The sequence below is a fragment of the Giraffa tippelskirchi genome, chromosome 3 (genome assembly GCF_054371585.1).
Source record: "Giraffa tippelskirchi isolate mGirTip1 chromosome 3, T2T-mGirTip1v1.2.pri, whole genome shotgun sequence".
NCBI lineage: Eukaryota > Metazoa > Chordata > Mammalia > Artiodactyla > Giraffidae > Giraffa > Giraffa tippelskirchi.
The window spans coordinates 53,373,124-53,398,315 of NC_137277.1; the positions used below are offsets into that span (position 1 = coordinate 53,373,124).

At 50.7% G+C, this 25,192-nt stretch overlaps 1 protein-coding gene across 10 annotated transcripts; it reads left to right on the top strand.

Moving 5' to 3' along the window:
* The first annotated feature begins 307 nt into the window (after window positions 1-307).
* On the top strand, window positions 308-24,507 carry MTMR4 (myotubularin related protein 4). Of its 10 annotated transcripts, none has more exons than XM_081585167.1 (20): window positions 308-910; window positions 997-1,100; window positions 1,531-1,569; window positions 5,285-5,374; window positions 5,729-5,845; window positions 6,346-6,428; window positions 9,218-9,378; window positions 9,478-9,574; window positions 9,776-9,889; window positions 10,701-10,897; window positions 11,141-11,272; window positions 11,742-11,853; window positions 12,349-12,544; window positions 12,781-12,966; window positions 13,037-13,207; window positions 13,357-13,511; window positions 18,771-20,172; window positions 21,641-21,751; window positions 21,945-22,033; window positions 22,257-24,507. In XM_081585167.1, exons 3-20 carry the CDS (start codon window positions 1,567-1,569, stop codon window positions 22,432-22,434), a joined length of 3,594 nt encoding a protein of 1,197 aa, XP_081441293.1. In that variant the 5' UTR covers window positions 308-910; window positions 997-1,100; window positions 1,531-1,566; the 3' UTR covers window positions 22,435-24,507. The 10 variants fall into 10 exon arrangements, 7 of the variants coding, with proteins under 7 accessions (XP_081441293.1, XP_081441294.1, XP_081441292.1 ...); XM_081585168.1 differs by having other exon boundaries at window positions 1,042-1,100; XR_014080739.1 differs by lacking the exon at window positions 997-1,100 and having other exon boundaries at window positions 21,892-22,033.
* Window positions 24,508-25,192: the final 685 nt, after the last annotated feature.

A 25,192-nucleotide genomic window follows, 5' to 3' on the forward strand; every position in this document is an offset into this window, starting at 1 on the left:
GCCCCCCTTTTCTGCTCTCCCATTGGCTACCGCAGGACGCGCTGTGATTTCCCATTGGTCGCGTCTCTACCCCGGCGCCGCATCTCCTCCCTCCAGGCGCAGCCCCATTTCCCGGAAGCCGATAGGCTAAAGGCTGGGAGGGCGTCTGCCCCACTGGACCAACGAGCGGCGCGAAGAGCGAGGGCGGCGGCTGCGTGGTGGGGGCAGGGCGGGACTCGGCGTGGCTATTGGCCAGGGCGGGCACGGGCCGGAGATAGGATTGGTTGGGCCGAGGGGCGCCGCGGTGGGTCGGAGCTGCGTGGCCTCCGCGGCTGCGGGAGACGGAAGTGGCGAGAGCGCGGCCTCCGGAGGGTCGGGCGGACGCCGGCTGGGTGAGTCACAGTGCCCCGTGCACTGCCGGTCTGGGAACCGCAACCACCGCGTCTTGCCCGGCCCCGCCCCGCCCCGGCCCCACCGGCTTTCGTGAGCCCCGCCTTCTGTCATTCGGGGCTCCGCCTCCGAATCTAGGCTCCGCCCCTAAACCCTGGGCGCCTGGGCTCCCCTGTCAGCCTGACCCGTCACCCCACCCCGTGACCAGATCCCCGAGGTCCGGACACTGTGGGCCTCCCAGGCCTGCCCTTTCTCTCCCTCGCTTTCTCTGAGGCTGCTTGCCAGTGGGCGGTGAGGCAGCAACCCCTGACTTGCCGCCTCCATGAGGAAGGGTGAGCTGTGACCACGGAGGTGGGGAGGGCCACGGATGGAGACATATCCACACAGCCTTCTTCGGGGTACTGCTGGACTGCCCCCTGAGCTCGGATAGCAGGCATGAAGAAAACTGTCAGTGAAACCTGGGCCTGGTTCCCTCAGTGGCTCCCTAAGTGGGCCAAGGAGGCCCATCCTGACATTCCTGTTGCTTGGGCCCACTTGACAGGTACTGACTCTGAGGCCTGCACTTGCCTGATTCTGTCCCTGTTGTGTGGCCTCCTCCCACTAACCTGCACCTCATTTGGTGTCAAGTGCTCTCAGAGGGACATGTCCAGCTCTGCTGCCTTCTGATCACAGGTTGTGGTCCCCTCCCTCTTGGCCTCTGCTCTGGACTCTGCTCCCAGTAAACAGGTCAGGTGGGTGCTGCTCCCAAACTCAGAGGCTGGCAGAGTGCTCTTGTGGATTCATGTTCCCACTAGGGTCAGCAGTGAGCCCTGGTTGGGCATCCACTGTCTCTTCAGAGCGGGCAGTTCTTGTGCTTTCCCACAAAGAACGGGGTTTGGAGCATTTTAGTTCTCTTTCTGGGATTGGGAATCAAGACTCTTGAGTCCTGCTCCAGGACTTTGTGGCTGTCTTCATGCCCTGCAGAGTCACTTGTTGCTTTCTCTCCATGTAGCTCCCATTGCCTCTGTCTGGCATGCTGACTTGTGGAGAGGCTGGGGATTTTCTGTGGGGGAGGCAGATAAGAGTTGTGGGGAAGTTCGGGAGTAGTTGTGTGGCATTTGTTGATTCTGTGGTGATGTTAACCATGCTCTTGACTCATATGTTTCTCTTGTCTCCTTACAGTGAGAAGCAGGCAGCCAGGACCCTCACCACGGTAGAATGGTGAGTACTTTTTCCTCAGACTGTGGTGTTTTCTGTAATCCTGGTGTCTTTCTCCGTGAAGCTGCCCGCCCTTCCTGGACCTTGAGCTCCAGGCAACTCTGTTCAGCAACTAAACAGGTTCATCTGCCCTGGAGATAAATTAGGGCTTCTTGGGTTGCAAAACATCAGCTGATACACAGCACTGGGAGGGGAGGCCTCTGGAAGTCTTTTTCTGCACGTGCTCTGACATGCTTTCCCCACACCACCACTGTCTCCCTTAGTTCTTCATATTGGCCCTTGTCTCGCTTCTCCTGGTCCTTGGATGAAGCTCTCTGCTTTGGTCTGAAAAGTTAGACCTCCTTTATATCAAGATCCTTGTAGTTCCTACTGAGTCGCTGAAATATTGTGGGTGCTGCATCAGGAGTGACTCCTCTAAAACTGTGGGACTTCTCTAGCTCCAGAGTGCTGCTCTCCATTAAGCTACCATAGGCAGCAGCTGACTGAAGCTCCCTCAGGGTGCCCAGAATATCACTGGGGGCCGTGTGTGTGTGTGTTTTGTAATGATCCCATACATTTTCCACTAACTGTAACTGCCTTTCTTTCACCCCAAATACAAGGAACCCCTTCATCCCTGAGAGCTGGGAGGAGGAAGTAGTGAGATGAGAAGGGAGTGGAGAGCTGCAGGCCCAGGTTCAGACTAGGCCCTCACTCTGGCTGTATCTCTTTAGTTCTTTCACGTGTCCCCAGTGCTTAGGGACAGGTCAAAGCATTCAGGTAATGAGAGGACTTGCTCTTTTCCCTTCATAGACATGTGGGTGTGTGGTGTGTATAGTATTGTTCTGGTCTCTTCTCAGAAAGCCTGCTGGTCCTGGCCCCCACCCACTGATAGACCCTGTCCTTTTTCTCCTCTGTGATACCATGAAACAAGTCAGCCCGGTCTAATTTTGAATCTTAGCACCACCACTTAAATACTTCAGGTGAACTGACTTTCTCTGTAAGCCTCAAGTCTCACAAAATTCTTTCAGAGTTGAATGGTTTTAGCCAGATAATGTTTGAAACATGTCTGGCTCATAGTAGATGCTTAATAAAGTGTCAGGTTTCTTCTATTCCTCCCTTCCCCCAAGACCAAAACCCAAACAAAAGCCCTGGTTTCTGAAAGCTACCAGGCACTGGAAGTGTAGGGTTTCAAACAGTTCCTCCTGTGACTCTCAGTGACATTTCAAGCGTCTTATCACTGCCCTTATTCTCTGGCCCTCTACCCAACTGCCTCCATTCCCCTACCCTTGGGTTTTGAGTTTTGTGTTTGCATAGCTTCTGTGGTCCATAGTTCCAGCTCTCTTCTCTTTTCTAGTCTAAGATTTCTTAGGACTATCTTACCCAGAAGACACAGGATGTGAAACAAGAGGAGAAGTGGCGCTGAAGGACTAGAGCTAGGCAGGGGCCTTAGAATAAAAAACCCCGAGAATTTCCCTTTCAGGAGTGTGCAGTGACCCAACTGTCATTAGACCTGTGTCCATTCTAAGGGGCAAAAGGGGAGTGGGATTAGTGAGGTCCGGGGATTGGAAGACACCGATGGACCGGGGAATGGTGAGTGGTGGTTTTGGAGGGAAAGGAAGGAAGCCTAGAAACTGGAAAGGGCCCGCGGCGGAGGGAGGTGAGCTCCATCTTGGGACTCACAGCAGGATTTGGGGGGGCTCAAAGAGGAGGGGAGGGCGTGGGGACGGACGTGTGAAAGAGGGGTGTGGGGTGGCTCACTTGGGAAGAAGGGGAATGAAAAGATGTAGGCGGCCTCGCTGTCCCCTCCCACGCCGTCCGGGGGATGGGGGCGCAGTCGCTCAGCCCCGGTTCCTGAGAGACCCCAGAAGCCCCCCCCCCCCCCGCCAGGACGCGCTCCTACGCCGCGGGGCGGTGGGGAGGGAGGAGCCGGGGCTGTGGGCGGGGCCCGGGCCGCTCCGCCCCTCCCTCCCCACGCCTCCCTGCCCCGCCCCTCCCCCGCCCTCCTCGCGCCGCGCGGTCGGGCGCTCCCCTCGCGGGGCTCCCCTCCCTTCCGCGCTCGTGAGCGAGGGCGGAGCTGGGTTCGCTCCATTGTGGAGCGGAGGGGAGAGGCGCGCGGGAGACGCGCCGAGCCCCGTCGCCCGCGCTCGCCTCCTGGCCGCCGCGGGTGCACCTGGCCTGCCCCGCAGCCGGGATGCGGCGGGCGCCCGGGACGGGCGGGCAGCGCAGCGGCTCCGGGGACATGTGCGCTGGCCCAGACCGCCTGCGACCATGAGCCTGACCGCCCGCGTCTCCTGCTCCATGCTCAGCTGTTTCGTAAGTGCCTGCCCCGCCTGCGGGGGGGGGTGGCACCCCCGGGCCCCGTCGCCGGCTGCACTCGCAGCCCCGCCCAGGGCCAGCCCTCGAGATTCCGAATTTCAGCCCATCCCCCTTCCCAAGGGCCCTGGCAAAGAGAGAGGATGTTACCCCTTTTCTTTACTGGACTTGCTTTCATCTTTGGTTGCCGAGGATTGCCGAAGGCCGGGGATGGGAATTCTGTGACCCATCTTGGCCCTGAGGCCGCTGCCCTTGACTGCAGAGCTTGAGGCCCCGCCCTGCGCGAGTACCTCCTTTACCTCCGCCTCTCGGTCGTGGTCCCTTCCGCCGCATCCTTGCTTGGGGGTGTGGGATGTGGCCAGTAGGCCTTCTGGGATGTTCAGGGGCTGGTTGGGGAGCACAGGATGTCTGAGCTGTCTCCCTGGCTCTGGTCCCCTCCCCTTTCCACCACTCCACCCCTCACCTGACGCGCCAGTCTTTTCTCCTTGACTGTCCCCCAGACAGCCTCTCTTCTCCATCTTCCCTGCCACTTGCCTCTGCGGGCCTCCGTACCTCTGCATCATTCCCCGCCCTCCCCTCCTCCTCCTTTGGCTTAATGCTCCTTCCCAGCTTCTCCCATCTGTCCGCTCAGATGTTCCCACCCCTCCCCTCCTCACCGTTCCCCCCACACACACCTCCCTCCCCCATGACTGCCTGGCTTCCTCTCTCCCTCCTTGGGTCTCCTGGTTCCTCCCAGGCTCCTGGATCCCCTCCTCTCCCTGCCCTCCCTGGTGGCTGGGAAAGGAGTTACTTCTGCTTGCTGTGGGATTCCTCAGGAATTCCCCTCAGATCGTCAGGCGGAGCAGGTTGCTTGGCAGGTGGTGGGGGCTTATTAGCAGTGAGGGCCTAACTGGAAAGGAAACTCTGCTCCAAAACACATCCTTTTGAAAGCATCCGTGAAGGCCCTCTAGAGGCATGGGCCTGTATCCCGCGCCTCCCTCCTCTTTGTCTCCTTCACCCACCAGATTGAAGCCTCAGTGGAGTGGTCTGGGCGGCCTGTGTCCCCTCCTGTCTCTGTGACCAGCTTGCACACCTGGTTCCTATTCCTCAGGGCAGCACTTCCCATTTCCTACTTCTGTCTTACCCTTCCAATTCGCCTTTCTTTTGCTTTATTTCCTCTCCTTGGTTTGGGCTCTACAGGAGACTCCCTCCTGGGGGAGCACAGATTCCCAGTGACTCTGTGGACCTTACTCTTGTCTTAGGCTTAAGAGGCTTGAGTTCCCCCTCCAATTCACTCCTCACACACCAAGCTGGGCCTCTCTTCCCTCCTCTGGAGACCAGAACCTTTTTAAGGGGTGTGTGTGGGTTTATTGTGGGGAGGGGAGCAGAATGAGGCCTGATGGGCCAGGTGGAGCCTGATGACTTAGGGCTGAGGCCTTCCCCACAGGGTGAGGAGGGGCCCCCCAGCCTGGAGTACATCCAAGCCAAGGATCTGTTCCCTCCCAAGGAACTAGTGAAAGAGGAGGAAAATCTTCAGGTAAGGAAGAGCTGGGGGCCCAAGGTGGGTAGAGCTCCCTGCCGGGTTCAGAAGACACCCTCCCTTTCCTCTCCCCACCTCCAAATATCTCCAAGGGGATCTGGTTTGGGAGCTCTGGCTTCCTGCTCCTGGGTCTCTGGAGGGAGGGGAGTCTGTCTGTCTGTTGTGGAGCCTTGGGCCCCAGGGAAGGCGAGAGCTTTCCTGTATGGCTGTTGCCTGGTGCTGTTACCATGGAGAAGACTCTTGTCCTGCCTTGGCCCAGCTTTTCCAGAGGGAGTCCTACAAATCAAGGGTTGGAGAGGGGAGTGAAAGGGTGACTCATTTCTGGACTGAGGTCCCGCTGCCCCCTGGCAGGTGCCCTTCACAGTACTGCAGGGCGAGGGAGTGGAGTTCCTGGGCCGCGCAGCTGATGCCCTCATTGCCATCTCCAACTACCGGCTGCATATCAAGTTCAAGGACTCTGTCATCAACGTGAGTTCCCGTCTTGTTCTCCCACACCCAAGCCACAATCCCTGTGAAATTCGGGGTGGGACTGCGTCAGTGTTCCACTTGATCGTATCTCCAAAGAGTTGGGGTTCCCTTCTTTTTCTTACTGTCTCCTAGCGGAAGGTCTGTCTTTCTATCTCTGTCACTCCCCCCTCCTTCTCTCTTTCCTTCATTCTGTTGCTGGTCCTTCTACGGGCACAGTGACTTGGTTGGAAGAGTGCCACTTACCAGCTGTGTGACCTTGATCAATCACTCAGCTGAGGTGCAATTTCCTCCTTAATAATACAGGGTGAAAATACCTGCCTTGTGGTTTCTGCTGATTTTTAATTGGGGTCAAGTTTGTGGAGGACCCAGCACAGTTACCAGGCCCTTAGCAGGCCCTCGGTTTCCTTCCTTTTGTTGATAACGTCAGCCTCTGGGCAGAGGTGGGTAAGGAGTGACGTGGAACAGGGGGATCTGAGCACCAGTCTGCCCTTCCGCTCCAGGTCCCCCTCCGGATGATTGACAGCGTGGAGAGCCGGGATATGTTCCAGCTGCACATCGCCTGCAAGGACTCCAAAGTGGTGAGGTGAGAATGACGGGGCCTCACTCAGGTGCTCTTACCTTAATCTTGTTGAGACCTCCTGCTGCAGGGTTTCTCTGGAGCGAGAAGGGAAAAATACTGCCTCCCCTTTCCCATTTGGAAGAAACAGTGAAAACCCTGTCTGAATTGGCAGAATCAACTTTCTGACCCACAGTGTCTTGACTAAAGAAATGAGGATAATACCCACGGGGTTTTCATAAGGGTTAAATGAGATGATGCACCCAAGAGCACCTAGGGTGTTACCTGGCACAGAGCTCTCACATTGGGATTTTCCTGGTGGTCCAGTGGTTAAGACTCTGAGCTCTCAATGCAGGAGGCCTGGGTTTGATCCCTGGTCTGGGAACTAGATCCCAGATGCCACAACTAAGACCCAGCATGACCAAATAAGTAAATAATTTTTAAAAAGAAAAAAAAAACACTCACATTGTTGTTGGCTCATTTATTTATCCATGTAACATGAATTTACTGAGCACTCTATGCCAGACTGTTCTAAGCTCTAGGGATATAGCAGGGAACAAATAAACATAATTTTCTGCCCTCACAGAGCTTGCATTCCAGTGGGGAGATATGAGTGGTAAATATTAAGTGAGTAAAATATGTTGCCTTTCCAGGTGGCTCAGTGGTAAAGAATCCACCTGCCAAGAAGGAGACGTGGGTTCTATCTCTGTGTCGGGAAGATCCCCTGGAGAAGTAAATGGCAACCCACTCCACTATTCTTGCCTGGGAAATGCCATGGACAGAGGAATTTGGTGGGCTACAGTCCACGGAGTCGCAAAAGAATTGGACACAACTTAGTGACTAAACAGCAGCAGTGGCAGAATATATTAAATGGTAGTGAAAGTCGGTCAGTTGTGTCTGACTCTGCAACCCCGTGAACTGTACAATCCATGGAATTCTCCAGGCCAGAATACTGGAGTGGGTAGCCTATGCCTTCTCCAGGGGAATCTTCCTGACCCAGGAATCAAACCAGGGTCTTCTGCATTGCAGGCAGATTCTTTACCAACTGAGCTATCAGGGAAGTAATGTAAAGGTAAAAAGTACAGCAGGGAAAGGGGATATGGAGGGCTATGGGGTGAAGGTTGTAGCTTTAAACAAAATGATCAGAGAATGGATGCAATGAAAAGGTGACATTTGAGACCTGAAGAAAGTGACCTGTGAGTATTTGGGAGAAGTGTGTGCCAGACAGAAGGACCAGTGCATGCAAAGGCCCTGAGGCGGGTAGGAACCTGGCACAATGGCAAGGAGGCTAGCGTGGCTAGGGTGGAGTGCACGTGGGTTAGGATAGAGGGATACAAGATCAGAGAGGTCAGAAGGGTGTCAGGCTGTCATAATGATGGGCTTTTACTTGAGGGAAGTGAAAGAACCACTGGAGGGTTTTGCACAAAGGAATGATGTGCTCTGATTATGGAATCACTCTGGCTGCTGTATTGAGAGGAGATGGAAGCAGGATGGGGGCAAAAGCTAGGGCAGAAGCTGGGAGACTAATTAAGAATCTGTTGCAGTTACTCCAGGTGGGAGGTCATGACGGCTGGTCCAGGTTGGTAGCAAACAAAATGGTGAGAAGTGGTCATATTTTTGAAGGTAGAGATGACAGGATTTGCTGACAGATTGGATATGAGAGAAAGAGAGATGACTCCAAGGGTTATTAAAAGGATAATAAAACTGATAAGAACCTACTCTCTAGCACAGGGAACTCTAGTAAATACTCTGTAACGACCTATATGAGAATAGAATCTAAAAAAGACTGGATATGTGTATAACTGATTCACTTTGCTGTACACCTGAAACTAACATAGCATTGTAAATCAATTATACTCCAATAGAAATTAATTTTTTAAGAAAAGGATGCCTAGTTTAGAGCCTGCTGTGCGCTCAGGACTGTTGGCATTCAGAACAGGAATTCGCATTGCCCTTCCCTTCAGGGAGATTAAAGTCTAGTTGCTGAAGGAAGACTTAATCTGTGCGAGAAGGTCTTCCATCTCCTCTCAGCACAGCAGCCAGAGTGATTCTATAATCAGACCATGTCAGTCTTTTGTGCAAAACCCTCCAGCTCAAGTAGGCTCTGGGAAAATTTACTGTTTAATACTCCCAGCACATTAAGAATAACAGAGGAAGGGGTCTGTGGAATGAGTTAGGCTGGGAAGGCCTCAAGGAAGAGGTGGGCCTGCAGCTGTCTTCAGAGTATCTGGGGGACATGACTAGGCTGAGAGAAGATATTACTAAGTGGAAGTGAAAACACCAGGAGATAGGAGTTCCTCCCTGAAACAGAAGGCTTGTGCTGGGGAGTTGTGGGAGGTAATACAAAGGGTAGCAGACATCCAGGGCCAGAGTTTTAAAACTTTTTTTATTTTTAAAGACTTTGTTGATTTTTATTACAATATGGTTTCATTTTTATGTTTTGGGTTTGGGCCATGAAGCATGTGGGATCTTAGCTCTCTGACCAGGGATCGAACCCACACCTCCTGCATTGGAAGGCAGGGAAGTCCCCCAAGGCCAGATTTGATAGCATTTGGATTTGATATGAGAAGTAGTCAGGCTCCACTAGAGGGGATTCTTACGTCTCAAAAACAGGAGTTCTTGGGAAGAGAATTATCACCCTATGACAGCATCCCTTGGGTATTGGCCAGTGTCCCTGGTCCTCCCCAGGGTCCTCAGGCCTTAGCTCCCGCTTTGCAGTCTCCTCTCCCCACACCTTCCTGCGGCTGGGTCTTTGGCCCTCCTGGCCCCTGCACACACTCGCCTCTTGCCTCACTTCGTGGCTTCTTGCCTGGCAGGTGCCACTTCTCCACGTTCAAGCAGTGCCAAGAGTGGCTGTCGCGGTTAAGCCGGGCCACAGCGAGACCTGCCAAGCCTGAGGACCTCTTTGCCTTTGCCTACCATGCCTGGTGCCTGGGGCTGACTGAGGAGGACCAGCACACCCACCTGTGTCAGCCAGGTGAGGCCCAGCAGCCCTCTGTGGGACACTCCTTGTCTCCTGCTCCTCTCCCTTGGCCCCGGGCCCTCGGATTCTGACAGGCGCGGGGCTGTGTTGCAGGCGAGCACATACGATGTCGGCAGGAGGCCGAGCTGGCGAGGATGGGCTTTGACCTGCAGAATGTCTGGAGGGTCTCGCACATCAACAGCAACTACAAGTGAGAGGGCTGCGGGGCGGGGAACCCAAACCCCAGTCCGGACCCAGACCTCCTCCCCGGTGGGTAGAGAAGGGTGGCCACAGCTCCTGGCTCCGTGAGGGCGGAGGGCTCCTGGTGCCTCTCCCCACAGAGCCGTCCCCGGGGACCTTGTGATCACAGGTCTCTCATCAAGCTCCATGACCCACTCTGGTCTTTTCGCAGGTTGTGCCCCAGTTACCCCCAGAAGCTGCTGGTTCCCGTATGGATCACAGATAAAGAGCTGGAGAACGTGGCTTCCTTCCGCTCCTGGAAGCGGATCCCTGTGGTTGTGTATAGGTGAGGCAGTGGGGACCGAGGCGTCAGCGAGACGTTCTTGGTGCAGTGAAGAGAGTCCGAGGTGGAGGTCTGCTGTAGTGTGGTTAACTGGGAGTTGACACTCTTCAGGAAGTGGCTGTGAAATAATTTTATAAGAAAAGCTGCTTTGTTTTTTTCTCCTAAGGATGAGGCTTTTGGGAAATTTATGCACTTGCTTTTTTCTTTGCTTTTTTTTGAGGACGTGTGTGTGTGTGTGTGTGTGTGTGAGAGAGAGAGAGAGAGAAATACTGCATTAAAATGGGTTGGTAAACCATGGCCTGTGAACCAAACTGGCCTGTAGCTTATTATATGTATAGCCTGTGAACTATGAATGATTTTTACATTTTTAAAGGATTATTTTAAAAAAGAAAACACAAGAATATGTGACAGGGACTGGCTGTGACTCCCAAAACTGAAACTTTATTGCCTGGTTCTACACCAGAAAACATTTGCGAGGCAGGTAGTAGCCAGGAGGTTTGGAGCTGCTCATGCTCTGGGCTCGGGCTTGTTCCCCTGCGGGGTGTTTCTGCCTGGAGCAGGGGCTGTGTAGACGTGATGAGTCAGTGTCACTGTGGGAATCCACAGCACATCTGAGACATGTATGTGACGATGCTTTGTACGCTGTAAAGCCCTCAAGAGATGTTAAGGGCTTTTGGTTCCTCTTATTGTGGCCTGGATGATCAGGTGGTCCCCGCTGGCTCTGGAGACCTCAGCCTGGCCCCCTGGGCACTCAGCAGTAGGCCTCTGGGGGCTGTGAACGCCAAGGGCATGATGGTTTCTTCTGTTTTGTCAGACACCTACGCAATGGGGCTGCCATTGCCCGCTGCAGCCAGCCCGAGATCAGCTGGTGGGGCTGGCGCAATGCTGATGACGAGTACTTGGTCACATCCATCGCTAAAGCCTGTGCCCTGGACCCCGGGCCAAGGACCACTGGGGGCTCCCTCAGCACCGGCAATAGTGATGCCAGCGAGGCATGTGACACTGACTTTGGTAAGGTGTGGGTGGTGCTGGCTACCCCTGGGGAGTAGGCCCCTACCTTGGCCTCCTGAGCTCCCAGGGAGACCCCAGGGCGAGGGGAAGAAGAAGCAGACAACATACAGGACATCTGGGTTCCTGCCTTTTGGGAGGCGGGGGCGGTGGTGTGAGGGGTCTTGTGAAAGGGAGTGGCTGGGGCAGGGTGCTCCTGGGCAGCTGACCGACCCAGGGTCTTCCCCCTACCGTGTGTGTATTCAGACTCCTCCCTGACGGCATGCTCCGGAGTAGAGAGCAGCACGGCTGCCCCCCAGAAGCTGCTGATCCTGGATGCCCGATCCTACACGGCGGCGGTGGCCAACAGGGCCAAGGGCGGAGGTTGTGAGTGCGAAGGTACTGCTGTTACCTCAGCGTCCGCAGCCAGCCTGGGTGCTGGGGCCTTGGGGGAAGAGCCAAACAAACCTGGCCTGGGATCAGGACTCTACTCACTGGCTGTGACTGTGCTGAATGAGTTTTCTTTTCCCATCTGCAAAATGGGGGTGGAACATCCCTCACAAAGTTGTTGGACGGTTAGGTTACATGTATAAAGTTCCTGGCCCAGAGCAGCTGCTGTTGGTTGAGGATTTACTGTACCTTGTCATTACTAGTCGTACTTAGGCATCATTGTCATTCGTGGTGTTGTTCCCACTATTACTGTATGGCACTTGAGAGATAAAAGGGTATTTAGATTTCCAGGCTACACTGAGTTCCAACCTGGAGTGGCCTGCCCTGCCATGGGAGCTTCGCCCACTGGGTCCACTCCTGTCCTGGGGCCTGTTTCCAGGATGTCCTCTCACGCTCTGCTTTCTTCATGTGTGTGCAGAGTACTACCCCAACTGTGAGGTCGTGTTCATGGGAATGGCCAACATCCACGCCATCCGGAACAGCTTCCAGTACCTCCGTGCTGTGTGTAGCCAGATGCCGGATCCCAGCAAGTAGGTGTGCCCAGCTCCGATTCCATCCACCCTCCAGCTTCATCCCATACCCAGTGCTTCTCGTGCTGGGAAGATCCGGTGGGGAGATGGGAGTTGTGAGGTATCAGAACTCCAGGGCCTGGGTGCGGTGGGCCAGTTCCAAGAATGCTTCTTCCGTTTCTCAGCCAACACTTTGGCGCGGCTACAGGACACTGGGTTCCTTTTGTTTGAATAAGTTGTCCTCCAAGAACACAGAGAACTGGGGAGGCAAAGTGGCTGGATGCACTTGTGATGCTTCCCAGATCCTGTGTTGATCTGCAGAGTGTCTCGTTGGCCGTAGGTTCTGTCTTCCCTACCTTCTGGCTAGATGTCTCTTGGCAGGAGGGCCCTGGGCTAGACCTCTTGGCTTCAGCTCTCGCGGGAGATTTTGTTAAGGTGTAGGGGGCCGGAGCTGGCAGAGAGACTGTTGCAGCCTTGGCCCCCTTAGTGACAGATGTGACCTCTGCTCTTGCATAGCTGGTTGTCGGCTCTGGAGAGCACCAAGTGGCTGCAGCACCTGTCGGTGATGCTGAAGGCGGCCGTGCTCGTGGCTAACACGGTGGACCGGGAGGGCCGGCCCGTGCTGGTGCACTGCTCAGACGGCTGGGACCGCACGCCACAGATTGTTGCGCTGGCCAAGATTCTCCTGGACCCATATTACAGGACGCTGGAGGTATTGAGAGGGGTTGGGTGGGAAAGAGCAGGAGGAAGGGAGTTTGGGGAGGTACTGAGCCCCCTGAATCTGCCTGGGAATCTTTCCCTGGAGGACATGGGTGGCTCAGAGTCCTCTTCCAGGTTTAGGCCCGTTCTTCTCTGAAGCTGCCAGCTGCCCTGCTTTGGGCATCCCTGGCGGGGAGCACCGTGGCCTTCCCAGAGAGGCCCTCTGGTTGAACCCCCTCTTGGTTGCAGGGTTTCCAGGTGTTAGTGGAATCTGACTGGCTGGATTTCGGGCACAAGTTCGGAGACCGCTGTGGCCACCAGGAGAATGCCGAAGACCAGAACGAGCAGTGCCCCGTGTTCCTGCAGTGGCTCGACTCCGTCCACCAGCTGCTCAAGCAGTTTCCCTGCCTGTTCGAGTTTAACGAGGCGTTCCTGGTAAGTGGCGCACCCGAGGCCAGGGCGGGAGCCGGCGGCCTCGCCCGGTGCCAACTGTCCCACTGTCTAGGTGAAGCTGGTACAGCACACGTACTCCTGCCTCTACGGCACCTTCCTGGCCAACAACCCCTGTGAGCGAGAGAAGCGCAACATCTACAAGCGGACCTGCTCCGTGTGGGCCCTTCTGCGAGCTGGCAACAAGAACTTCCACAACTTCCTCTACACGCCTGGCTCAGAAATGGTGAGTCCTGACCCTTAACCCCCAGGTGCATCTCGGGGGCCTGGGGGGTGCTGTCCTGAGGCAGCGGGAAGAACAAGGACCCAGAGGCTTAGGAAGGAAGGGGGACTCGAGACATCTCACAGAACCCGAGTACGGGGCTGCTTCCCTAGGTCCTGCATCCCGTGTGTCACGTCCGGGCGCTGCACCTCTGGACAGCCGTGTATCTGCCAGCGGCATCTCCGTGCACACTTGGGGAGGAGAGCATGGACCTCTACCTCTCCCCAGTGGCTCAGAGCCAGGAGTTCTCCGGCCGTTCTCTGGACAGGTAAGAGGGGCTCCTCTCCCCTCTCCACTACGAAGGCATTGGCTGCTTTGTGTCTTGCCTGCACACTGTTCTCTTCCTTTTATGAGGTACTCTAACTTCTTGAGTCATTTGAAGGCAGAACTTGGCTCAGGGCTGGTAGCTAGCTTGGAGGGCACTCTGTATGTTCTCAAGGCCCTCTCTTAAGAGTGGTTACCTTTTTTCCAAGCTGCCATCAAACTTTGTGACACACCTAGGGGAGAGGCGAACAGAACTAAAAGGATTGTTTCAGGAAGGCTTGTGGGAATGGTCCTGATTTATATTAACTGATAGAAGAAATGCGGAGCTTGCTATCTTAGTAATAAGCTTTGCTGTGTCCAGAGCTTCCAGCAGCATCTGGCTCTGAGGGAAATGGGTTCCCCGAAGGGGACCGGCCTTCACATCACTCCCTCAGAATTTAAAGGGAGACATAAAAATTAAAGTTACATTCTGGCTGACTATCCGGGGGGAAGTAGAATGGAGATTGGTTAAATTATAAGAGTAATATCTGTTCTTTTTTTTTTTTTAAGCCAAACAATATAAAAGTAGAAAATGACAGTCCTCTCCCCCTGTTCCTTGTCCCCACAGGTGTTCACTGTTGGCACTTTGGTGCCTCCCAGATGTTTATCTCCACACAGACATATCCACACTGTCATATAGAAATGTTTTTTAATATACAATGACCGTATTTTTCACATTGTTCTGAAAATTGTTTTCCCCAGTGTGCGTCAGGATGTCAACCCATAATAGCACATATAAAGCTGCTTTATTGATTTTAGTGGCTGCGTAAGTTGAAAAGTAGAGTGTATTGAAATTTACATAACCAATTTCCAATTGATCATTTAAGTGATTTCCATTTTTTAATCATTATAGGGGGTGTTTTACTTAATATATCTTTGAAAATTTTTTTGGTACAATACACACAATATTTTCTTCCCCCATAGCTCAGCTGGTAAAGAACCTGCCTGGTAGTGCAGGAGATGCAAGAGACATGGGTTCGACCCTGGGTGGGGAAGATCCCTTGGAGAAGGAAATGGCAACCCACTCCAGTATTCTTGCCTGGAAAATTCTATGGACAGAGGAGCCTGGTGGGCCACAGTCCATGGGGTCGCAGAGTCGGATATGATTGAGCGCATGTGCGCGCACACACACACACACACACACACAATATTTACCATCTAAACCATTTTTTAAACAGTAGTGTTACCGCATACCTTGCATTTATGCTAGTGTTATACTGGGTCCAAAGGATATGTGCATTTCAAATTTTTATCTTTGTTTACTGGTGGAAGGTTTTTAACATTATAACTTACATAATTGGTTGAATATTATAAAGGAAAACAAAATCCCCAACCTCCTAAGCTATAAATTTTAGGTCTTTGGAACTGAGTCCATTGTCAGGGGCCTATGGATAAGCTTCAGGAATTCTGTGATATTCTTCTTCCACAAACTATGCAGAATTGGGGTACCAGTTCATAAGTTTCCTTTTCCAGGAGAGGGGCCACAACTTTTTATCAGATTCTCAGCACATTCTGTGACCCATTTAACAACCATTGCCGTAAGTCAATATCTAATTTTTCAAATCAATAAATGTTTCTTAAATACCTACAAGCTGCCTAGGACTGTACTAGGTTTTACAGTCTGTACCAAAGACATAGAAGATATTGATCCTATTTAAGATACTTTTAAAAAACTGTGAGATAAGGGTAATAAAGCTGGAGGACAGTTCTAAGTTAGCATCTAGGTGAATAAATAGAAAGTGTCTTGTTCAAAGCCATTAGAGAAATGGGAAGTAAGAAAGGGGTCATTTGGCGACTGTTGATGCAGGTTTTTGTGGAAGACCAAGCAGGAACCATGGCTTTTTTTGGTTTAAGTTTATTTGCTTATTTATTTTTATATTTATTTATTTGCCTATACCTGGTCTTAGTTGCAGCATGTGGGATCTAGCTCCCTGACCAAGATTTGAACCCAGGGCCCCAGCACTGGCAGCATGGAGTCTTAGCCCCTGGACCACCAGGGAAGTCCCAGGAACCATGGCTTTTTAGTGTCCCTAGTACCTGGCTCAGGGCCTGGAACATAATAGGTGCTTTAGTAAATACTTAAATGAACAAGTGAATGGAATAAAGGGAGTTATAAGCTTGGTAACAAGGTTAGTAGAGAGGGGTCCAAAAGAATAGGACACATGAGAGAGAATTTCTTTTAAAAAGAAGAACCACCAAACAACAGCTGGAGCTGGCAGGGATTGGAAAGGGGCATTTTTTAAAAACTATTTCTCTCTTTACCTTTGGCTGTGTTGGGTCTTAGATGCAGCATGGAGGGTCTTCGATGCAGCACACAGGCTTCTCTCTAGTGGAGGCGTGGGCTCAGTAGTTGCAGTGCACAGGCTTAGTTGCCCCGAGGCATGTGGGATCTTAGTTCCCTGAGCAGGGATGGAACCCAAGTCCCCTGCATTGGAAGGTGGATTCTGGACCACCAGAGAAAACCTGGGAAGGGGTATTTTGAGGAATAGAAAGAAACAGGATAGTTCCTTGAGGGCTTTTATACTGAGGAATTTATTTTGATTCAGGTGTCAGTAGTAAGTCATTGTGACCTGGTAACAAAGGGATTTTTCGAGAATTAACCAGTGAGCAGGGTAGTTGGAAGCACGGAGGCCAGCCAGCACTGTTGTAATTCAGATATGAAGGGAAGAGCCCTTGGAAAAGAGAACTAAATTCAGATGTTGTTGAGAAGTCATTAGCAGTCTGTGGTGTTGACTGAATGTTGGAAGGTGGAAGTGACGAGTTAAGAGACCAAAGTCAGGTCCCAAATCTCTGAGCTTAGAAACCAGGAGGATATTAGTACCATCTGTAGAAACTGAGGGGCTTCCCAGGTGGCTCAGTGATAAAGAATCTGCCTGCAATGCAGGAGATGCAGGTTTGATCCCTGGGTCAGGAAGATCCTCTGGAGAAGGAAATGACAACCCACTCCAGTATTTTTGCCTGGAAAATTCCATGGACAGAGGAGCCTGGCGGGCTACAGTCATGGGATCACAAAGAGTTGGACACGACTGAGCGAGTGAGCACGCCTGCACGTAGACACTGTAAAGTTGAGAAGATGAGTCAGTTCAGAGATGGAAGAGATACATGCAGGTTGGGACTGAAATATCTTGACAACAAAGAGGAGGTGTGCTGTAGGCAGTTCAAGGTGGAGTTGGATTTCATGGATAAGGGTTTTAAAGGAAATGGTTTCTCTCACAGCTGACCTGACTCACCTTCGGTTCTACCTTTCCCTAAATCAAAAACATCCTGCTCTCTTTCCTCTTCTTCCATTAAAGTCCAACACATTCTTCCATCCCCAGCTCAGATTCTGCCCTCTCTGCGTAGCTGTCCCTGACCGCATTCACTGGATAGGTTCTCTTGTGATTCCAAACTCCTCAGACATCGTTCTTGCTCCCCTCATTATTAATTAGACCTTTGGAGCTAGACCTTTGGAGCACACAGGACTCAGCTGTGGAGGACAGCAGGCTGTTGCTATTGTTGAGTCTGGCTAAAGAGTACATTGGAATCCTTCATACTTTATACTTCTTTTGTGTGTTTGAAAGTTTCATAATAAAAAGTAAAACAAAGAAAAAAACTAAAAAGTTGCAAGGCTGAGATTCATGCTTGGACTGTGGGACAAAGGCTATGATCATAATGTTGTTATTGACTTCTTGGAATCTGTTAACCACACGGACACACAGCAGTCAAAATTGATCACAGAGTAAAATAAAACACAAGAATACTTTTACAGAAGTATTAATAATTTTCAAAAACCAAACATTAAAAAAAAAAATCAGCTCTATTGTAACTGTGTTTGAGGGATTTTTCAGTGTGGGCTTGGCTGAGTGAGGCCTCTGAAAAAGTCCAGCAAAGTCTCCAGTTTCCTGGCAAATTTTCCTCAGTTTTGTTGCTCTGAACACTTTATAGAACTGTACTAAAAATTAGGGTGATCATTCTTTTTTTTTTTCAACTTTTTATTTTATATTGGAGTATAGCCGATTAACACTGTTGTGATAGTTTCAGGTGGACAGCATAGGGACCCAGCCATACATACACATGTATCCGTTCTCCTGCAAACTCCCCTCCCATCCAGGCTGAGGGCAGTTATTCTTGAAAATGTTAGTTGCCCATTTGGTGTACATGAACGTCTCTAGAACTGTATACTGGGGAAGTTTCCATGGTGACTTGGGCCTCGGAGGAGTACGCTGCTGCTAAATGGTTGTAAAAAGCCATGCTGGTCAGTGCTGTGATGGAGGGATAATTTATAATAAGGAAGGTTATAAAAATGAGGTCATGAGTGAATCCTTAATAAGTTGTGGTTGGTTGCCTATACTTTGAATCCTCATAGCCTCTCGGCAAGGTAATTTATTGTCATTTTATAGAGGAGAGAAACCAAGTGTCTGAGAGGTTAAATAGCTCACTTGTAGTCATGTATCTAATCAGGGTCAGAACCAGTATCATTCAGCTCCAGGACCTACCATCTTTCTGTCTTGCTGTGTGTAATAGGGGCGGTTGCATGTAAGGTTTGAGGCCGAGTTGTATTCCTGGCTGGAAGGGTAGATTGGAAGGCGTCAGCTTAGAAGGCAGCTGAGGTCATGGGATTGGTTGAGGAGTCAAGGGAGACTGAGGAAAGACTGATGAAAACTGAGGACAAAGCCTGGGTTGGGTTCCTGAGGATGGGGTTCAAGTCTTCCTCTTTTGCAGAGCAGACTTTTTACTTTTTTTTTGGTCATGCTCTGTGGCATGCAGAATCTTAGTTCCCTGACCAAGGATCGAACATGCACCTCTGGGAGTGGAAGTGTGGCATCTTAACCACTGCCAGAGAAGCCCCAGAGCAGACTTTTGCAGTGAGCTTTGACTATTTGTATTTTTTTTTTAAAGATTTATTTATTTATGTTACTTTTTGGCTGCGGAGGGTCTTCTCATCGCAGTGGCTCCTCTCGTTGCAGAGCACAGACTCTAGGCACACGGGCTCAGGAGTTGGGGTGCACGGGCTTTAGTTGCCCGTGGCGTGTGGGCTCTGCCTGCATCAGGGATCGAACCTGTGACCCGTCTTGACAGGCAGATTCTTAACCACTGGACGGCCAGGGAAACCTGAACATTGGTTATTTGTAATCTTAAATGTTATTTCTTGTGAACTCTGGGTTTGATTGCTTTGATGACCCAATTCTGTCTGTTGGAGGTAGCTCTCAGTTCCTGACCTGGAGGTGGTGTGTTGTCTTTGCAGATTACCTAAAACAAGATCTATGGATGATCTTCTTTCTGCCTGTGACACAAGCAGCCCCCTGACGCGCACATCCAGTGACCCCAACCTGAATAACCACTGTCAGGAGGCCAGAGCAGGCCTGGAGCCCTGGCATGGCAATCCTGAGGCATCACAGACCGCCTTCGTGGAGTCTGGGGCTGGAGGTCCCCAGCAGGCTATAGGGGAGATGGCGGTTCCTCCCTCACTGCCCGGCAGCCAGAAAGACTACTTGAGCAATAAACCTTTCAAGAGTCACAGAAACGGTTCTCCAGGTGACAAACCGCTCGGTGCCGCAGTGCCCCAGGAAACAAAGAGCAGCACTTCTGATCCTGAGATCAAAGCCCTCGCAGAGTCTCAGGCCCCAGCTCCAGGCCCTCCTGCCCAGGACGAGCTGGATAGGACTTCGGATGGCACAGAGGAGCCACCTGAACACTGTCCCGAAAAAGCAGCTATCCACGCACTCTCTAAAGTTGTCTCGGACAAGCGTGAAGGAACCGGTGACTTTGCTGAGTCCTCCCATAGCCCCCGCCCAGGTGCCCCTCAGCAGGCCCAGCTGGACTCTGTGCTGGGCGTGCCCTCCAGACGAGCCCCAGATCATGGTCTGGGCACCCTCTGCAACCCACCGAGTGCTACCTGCCAAACTCCTCCAGACCCCAGCGCTGATGTTCTCAACCAGGACCCCCCGGGGTCTGCAGCCAGTGTCACCCACCAGGAGCCGCCTAGTTCTGTGCTGGACACTAGTCACGGGGGAGAAGACGCAGGCAGGAGAGGGAGTCACAGGAGCGGGCAGTTACTGGAGAGCCCCCGCTTTGGAAAAGTGCCATTGGAATTGGCCCGAAAGCAGATTTCTCAGAGCCAGATCAGCGAATTCTCTTTCTTAGGGTCCAACTGGGACAGCTTCCACGGGATGGTGACTTCACTCCCCAGTGGGGAGACCACCCCTCGACGGCTGCTTTCCTACGGCTGTTGTAGCAAGAGGGCGAGCAGTAAGCAGATGCGGGCACCAGGGCCCTGCTTTGGGGGCCAGTGGGCTCAGAGAGAAGGGGTGAAGTCGCCGGTCTGTGCTAGTCATTCTAATGGACACTGTACTGGTCCAGGTGGAAAAAACAACCGGATGTGGCTGTCCGGTCACCCAAAGCAGGTCCCCAGCATGAAGCCCGTCCCCCTGAGCTGCCCTTCTCCAGTGCCTCCTCTCTACCTGGACGACGACGGACTCCCTTTTCCCACGGATGTGATCCAGCACAGGTTACGGCAGATTGAAGCGGGGTACAAGCAGGAGGTGGAGCAGCTCCGTCGACAAGTGCGTGAGCTTCAGATGAGGCTGGATATCCGCCACTGCTGCGCCCCTCCAGCGGAGCCCCCCATGGACTATGAGGATGACTTTGTGAGTACTCACGGCTTGCCCCCCATCCAGCCTTTCACCCGCCCCACCGCCGTTCACTGGGTACTTGCTGTGTGCCACTGAGTTAGGGGGTTGGGCTGTAGGATGAGAGACCTTGCTCTGCTCTCAGGGAGCTCACAGTCTATTGGGAGAGTCAAGCCTATCATTAGAACGCAGTTCTTAAGTGACATGATTGTCGGAAGCATCAGGTGTCGGGGGCCCAAGGGGACTCAAAGGCCAGGGAAGGCTCTCCTAAGAAGACAGCGCTTGAGCCGAGGGCTGAAGAATGGGTCACTTTTAGCCACACAGTGAAAAAGGAACACCATTTGCAGAAGCATGGAGGTATTCCAGGGATGTGGCTTGAATAAAGGGGTGTGTGTGTGTGTTTGCACATGTGTGTGCATGCGTGCACACTTGTGCTGGGACTGTGAGGGAGGGAGTTGGTACTGTGGTGGGAGGTGATATTGGGAAGTGGAAAGGGATTAGAAAGCTCAGCTTGAGAGCTGGTTTTGTGTGGATTCTACCTTCAGGGCAGTAAAAGTTTTGGCTAGTGAGTCATATGATCAGAGTACTGCCCCAGAGGGACTTCCCTGGCAGTCCAGTGGTTAAGATTCTGAGTTCCCAACGCAGGGGGCCTGGATTCCATCCCTGGTCAGGAAACTAAAGGCACGGCTTGCCCCCCTCCAAAAAAAAAAAAAAAGAGTACTGAAAAGAGTACTACCCTAGCACCAGTGTGTCAAGTGGATGAAGCAGTTGAAAACCAGGGAGGCTGGTTAGGACCTTTTGGAATAAGCCAGGTGAGAGACGACAAGGCACAGCAATCCTCAGCTTCTTGGAAGAAGCTTAGAACATTCCCAATTACCTGCTGAGCACTTCTCTGCTGGTGCGTTGGTCAGGGCTAACAGCTTCTTTCTTACTGTTTAGAGTGATGGTTTAGAACAGGAATCAGCAGATTTGTTTGGTAAAGGGCCAGATAGTAAATAATTTAGGCCCTGAGAGACGTATCGTCTCTTTACAGCTACTAGGCTCTTCTGTCATAGCGCAGAAGCAGCCATAACGACCATGTGTTAATGAATTGAGTGTGGCTGTCTTCCAGTGAAACCTGATTTACAGAAGCAGGCAGTGGGCCAGTTTGGCCTGTGGGCCAGAGCTTGCAAACTCCTGGTTTAGAATGTAACAGGAGAAATACTCTTTCCATACTGTGATGGAGCATGTTGGTTAAGAGCATGGGTCTGAAGCCAGAATGCTAGGTCCAAATCCCACATTTACTGCCTATCAGCTCTTAACTCCCTCTGTGGGTTAATTTCCTTATTTGTAAAAGTGGGGATAATAATAGCATACATTTATAAGATTGTCAGGAATTAAATAAGTTCCTGCATGTGATGTACTTAGAAACAGTGCCTGACATAGTGAACAATAAATGTTAGAGATGATGAAGGTGATGGTGGTAATGCCTTGGCTTTTTCTTTAGACGTGTTTGAAGGAGTCAGATGGCAGTGATACAGAAGATTTTGGCTCTGATCACAGTGACGACTGCCTTTCAGAAGCAAGCTGGGAACCTGTTGATAAGAAAGAGACTGAGGTACGTCCAGGCAAATACGTAGCAGGTCCTTCTGCAAAGTAGGGAGTTCTCATAATTTTCAGAGACGAGTGACGTGTTCTCCCCCAGATGACTCTCTGTAGGCAAGTAGTAGCCACCTAGACCTTGTCCTTTTCTTCCAGGATGCTTTCCTTGCTGCAGTGTTGCTGGAATTTTTCCTTTTGCCCTCTGTTAGGTGACTCGCTGGGTTCCAGACCACATGGCATCACATTGCTATAATTGTGACTGTGAATTCTGGTTGGCCAAACGCAGACACCATTGCAGGTAAGATGTTTTATGTGATCCAGTAGGGCTTGTAAAGCCATAGAGAGGGACGTAGATATGAACTAAATTGAGTTAATCTGAAAACGGAGATACCTTTATAGGAACTAGTTTTTTTTTTCCCCAACTTTCCTTTTTATTTACTCACTTAAGGCCTTTTAGAGTATCATTCATTCTCAGTATGTCGGCATCTCTGATGAACTCTTCCTTCTTTGTGCTTTGGCAGAAATTGTGGAAATGTATTTTGTGCTGGCTGCTGCCACCTGAAGTTGCCCATTCCTGATCAACAACTCTATGACCCAGTTCTCGTCTGTAACTCATGTTACGAACATATCCAAGTATCTCGGGCCAGGGAACTCATGAGCCAACATCTGAAGAAACCCATTGCTACAGCTTCCAGTTGAATGCCAGAGGAGAAGACCTGTCCAATTTTAGCAGGTTTGAAGGGAGGATGTGCTTCAGGTGTAGTTTTTGAAGGTTCCTTGGTGTGGCTCATGAACTCACAGAGCTCAAAGATACAGTCTTGAGAAATCCTCCTTGGTACCATGAGACTGGAGCAGAGGAATTCCAATTTGGTGGGAGTCCTTTCCTGGTGAGACCCTCACCTTGGGGATAATGGTCCTGATCCAGACCCAGAGTCTGGAAGCTTAACGTTGAGTTGGTGACTCCAGTTTCTTTTTCCTGGGGTCACAAGATGATGATTTCATAGATACTGCCTGGTGATGCGTGCCCTAAACAGCAATAGAAAGGCATAAGTATAACCAAACTCCAAGTGATAACCAGCTCCATCTCTCCTCCACCTTGAAAAAAGCAGATCATAGTATATAAGATAGGAATTCCTATCCTATTTGAAATGAACTATACCCTGTACCTCTGTGCTCTGTGTCTGTGCATGAAGGCTCAGTCTTTAGAGGCACTCCCTCTAGTTGAATTAGTTCTGTCTTTCTGTGGAGTTTGGTTTTAAAGACTGGTCCAGCTAGTGGAGGTTTTGCTGTATTTTTCACTTGGCTCATCAGCCAGCATCAGTGAACATTCAGTTTAGGGGGACAGTTTTAGGGAGTGGGACCTTTTCGGGAGCAGAGGAAAACTCTGCTGATGTGTCCTGGCAGAAATCAGTTATTTGGAGCTGTGAAGGCAGTAGTCTTTGTTATTCAGTGGCAGCTCTGGAGGTAAGCACTGTGAAGAATGAGAAGGGAAAAGCAGAAATTATCCTTGTGAAATATTCGCTGATTGTGCCCTACCCTTTGCGCCTGACGTTTCCTAGTTGTCCTGGTGCTAACACAGGAGCTACACCTTGATCCTCTCCTGGCATGAAAATAAAACAACGTGGTTTTTTTTTTTGGTTTTTGTTCCATTACCCACTTCCCACATGTTGTCTTTCCCTTGGCTGCTGCCTCCTCTGGGTCACACTGCTTCTTATCCTGAACACTTGACACCTTGAGGGTAGAATTTAGCATTTGGTTTTTACCTCCTAGAATACGCTGTTGGGTATGTGAGGGTTTCGGTACAAATGCTGCTGTCTATTTCTGTGCACTTAACAATGGAACCCAAACAGAAGAAGAGAATAAAGCCTTGATACCAAAATTGGGAGAGAAAACGTGTCCATTTGGACCAAACATTGTTTTTGTTTGTTTGTTTATTTTCATCTTAATATGTACCAGTGGCACTTAACCAAAAGATACAGTGATATTAGCCATGTACAGTGGTTAGGACAGATACAGTCTCCTTGACTTATAATGAAACCACTAGGATTTCCTTATATGTTTTCCTTGATTCATTGGTGTAGAAGGTAAATTACACTTAGGCTCAGCCTGTTTTAAAACTATGGTAGCTGTCTAACTGCTACTTGTTCATGTTGCTTCCTGGAAAAATTTTTTTTCCTTTGAAAATACCTAGCATCTGCATTTAGAACAAGAACTGTTATTTGTCCTGACCTTTTCTTCAGCCCTGCAGAGAAGCATCTGTGCTTTTTATACTTGCCATGGATGTAACCTAAAAGGTTTTGGTGTATCTAGGTCAGTCTAGCAGAACTTTTTTTCATTTAAATGGAGTTGAATAATGGAGATTTTGTGTCTGGGAAATTCCTGAATTCATTGAAAAAGTAACAAACTATTCCTTGTCTCCGATACGTAAAATAAGCATTTTCTCAGTCATTACAATTTACTGCCAGTTGTGAGTGGCTTTTTAATTAACTCAACTTTCATTGCACTTCGATTGGCGACATTTGAGGAGACTGTATCTGTCTACTTTGAATGGCTGTTTTGAGGGACTGTCCCATCAATGAACATACTGCATGGCCTTGGAGAGAGACTCTGGGCTCTTGGCTCAGATGTATTCATCAAATACTCCTTTCAGAGCTCTTGTGGGTGTCAGTGACATGATGTGGCCAAAAAATCCAAACTGTGCAGTTGCGTTGTGACAAACATGCAATGTGCTGTAAAAATTAAATACAATTTAAATAAAATCTCTATATTAGTGCTGCTTTGTTGGGTCTTTTTCTTCAACTTCTAAGAAAACTTAACACTCATTTTTTCTTTTGACCCTGAGAAAGGACTGAAATATTACTCCCCTATCTCCCAGCTATTTCCATGTTTAAAATGGCCCTCTCTTTTTTTATCAGCACAGCTCTTGCTGTATTGTCATTTATTGATCAGACAGGCCGTTATCCTTATGGATCCCATAGAATTTGGTCCCATCTGATGTCAGCTTTATTTCTCTTTGTCTAAAAGTTCACCAGCTGGTTGATTAGGCACACAGGATTATACTTACCTTTGCCCGGTTCCCTCCTCATAGGCTCCTGTTTTCTTTCCACCTTGGGTAAATGGTCTTGAGCAAAGCATTGGCTGAAAAGAGTATATTTCAAAACAGATAAAATGCCACTCTTTAAAAGATGAATTTGTGCACTCAAGGTACTATACCACCATCGCCATTTTTATTTGGAGAGACAAGCAATTCAACTGTTAGGGCTAATAAGAGCATAGGATTTGTTCTTGAGAATGGCTGGTTTTGTTATCACCCACTTGGCACTTCCTGAATTCTAAAGCCCCACCGCCGGTCGCGGTGAAGTAGACGGGTGTCCGCATTCCACCGTGGATACCCAGGCGGATCTCTCTGCAGGACGCGACACCGGCCCGCGGACCTCGGGCCCCAGCGCCTCAGTCT

Bases quoted from the DNA above. Each gene is read 5' to 3' on its own strand.
- MTMR4 (XM_081585163.1), top strand. From the start codon at position 3,814: ATGAGCCTGACCGCCCGCGTCTCCTGCTCCATGCTCAGCTGTTTC. The intron at 11,854-12,348 runs GTAGGTGTGCCC...GCTCTTGCATAG, and splicing joins CAGATGCCGGATCCCAGCAA to CTGGTTGTCGGCTCTGGAGA. The intron at 13,208-13,356 runs GTGAGTCCTGAC...CTGCTTCCCTAG, and splicing joins ACACGCCTGGCTCAGAAATG to GTCCTGCATCCCGTGTGTCA.